This window comes from Eimeria mitis, genomic scaffold (genome assembly GCF_000499745.2).
Source record: "Eimeria mitis Houghton genomic scaffold, Emh_scaff647, whole genome shotgun sequence".
NCBI lineage: Eukaryota > Apicomplexa > Conoidasida > Eucoccidiorida > Eimeriidae > Eimeria > Eimeria mitis.
In genome coordinates, this window is record NW_013574631.1 from 6,694 (window position 1) to 7,446 (window position 753).

The window sequence follows — 753 nt, forward strand, 5'->3', positions numbered from 1 at the left end:
AATCTACTGGAGATCCCAGGCGTGGACCTTCCCCAGCACCGCATCCACCCTCCAGCCAACGGCCTGGCACCCCACTTGCGCGACCCCCTGCGACACGTCCCACACCTAGCGGTACTCCAGGCATGCCGCACGGCCAACAACCTCATGGCCAACAACCTTATCCTCCATATGTGCATCCACCCGTGACAAGTCAACCAGTTCATTTTCCAGGTGCACCTGCAACCAGCGGAGGACGGATTGATGCTCCACCTCCTAGAGCCCCACAGCCTCCGCCGCCTCCGGCGCAACCCGCACCTAGCCCTAGTCCTTCTCCATACCCATCTCCATCCCCCGCCCAGTGGCCTGGTGCCCCACATGCGCCACCATCGAGAGGTCCTATACCTAGCAGCACTCCAGGCGTGCCTGCTCCCGGCCAACGGCCTCAAGCTCCACCTCCGCAACCACCTACGACAGCTCCTACACCTAGCCATCCTCCAGGGGCACCTCCACACCTCGGAAGACGGATCGATGTTCCACCTGATCCAGTGGCTCCGCCTACGCATTCCACAACTGCCCCTGCACCTGTGCCACCGTCGACGAGAGGTGTTCCACCTATGCAGCCACCTCAGCCTACGCCCTATCCCACAGGTGCCCCTTCTCAACGTCCATCGACATCCTCCGCTGGACGGCCTCATGCCCCTGGACCTGCGCCACCATCTGCTCCAGCTGCTCCACCTACGCAGCCAACTCAGCCTACGCCCTATCCCACAACTG

General features: G+C 62.8%; 1 protein-coding gene across 1 annotated transcript in view; it reads right to left on the reverse strand.

Moving 5' to 3' along the window:
• EMH_0018550 (uncharacterized protein) overlaps positions 1 to 753 on the reverse strand; it is a gene marked incomplete at both ends in the record, with an annotated part of 1,447 nt that overhangs the window by 369 nt on the left and 325 nt on the right. Inside the window, 2 exons of the mRNA XM_013501175.1 lie at positions 132 to 216; positions 461 to 591. Coding sequence (XP_013356629.1) covers positions 132 to 216; positions 461 to 591 — 216 coding nt within the window. The remainder of the gene's footprint in view (positions 1 to 131; positions 217 to 460; positions 592 to 753) is intronic.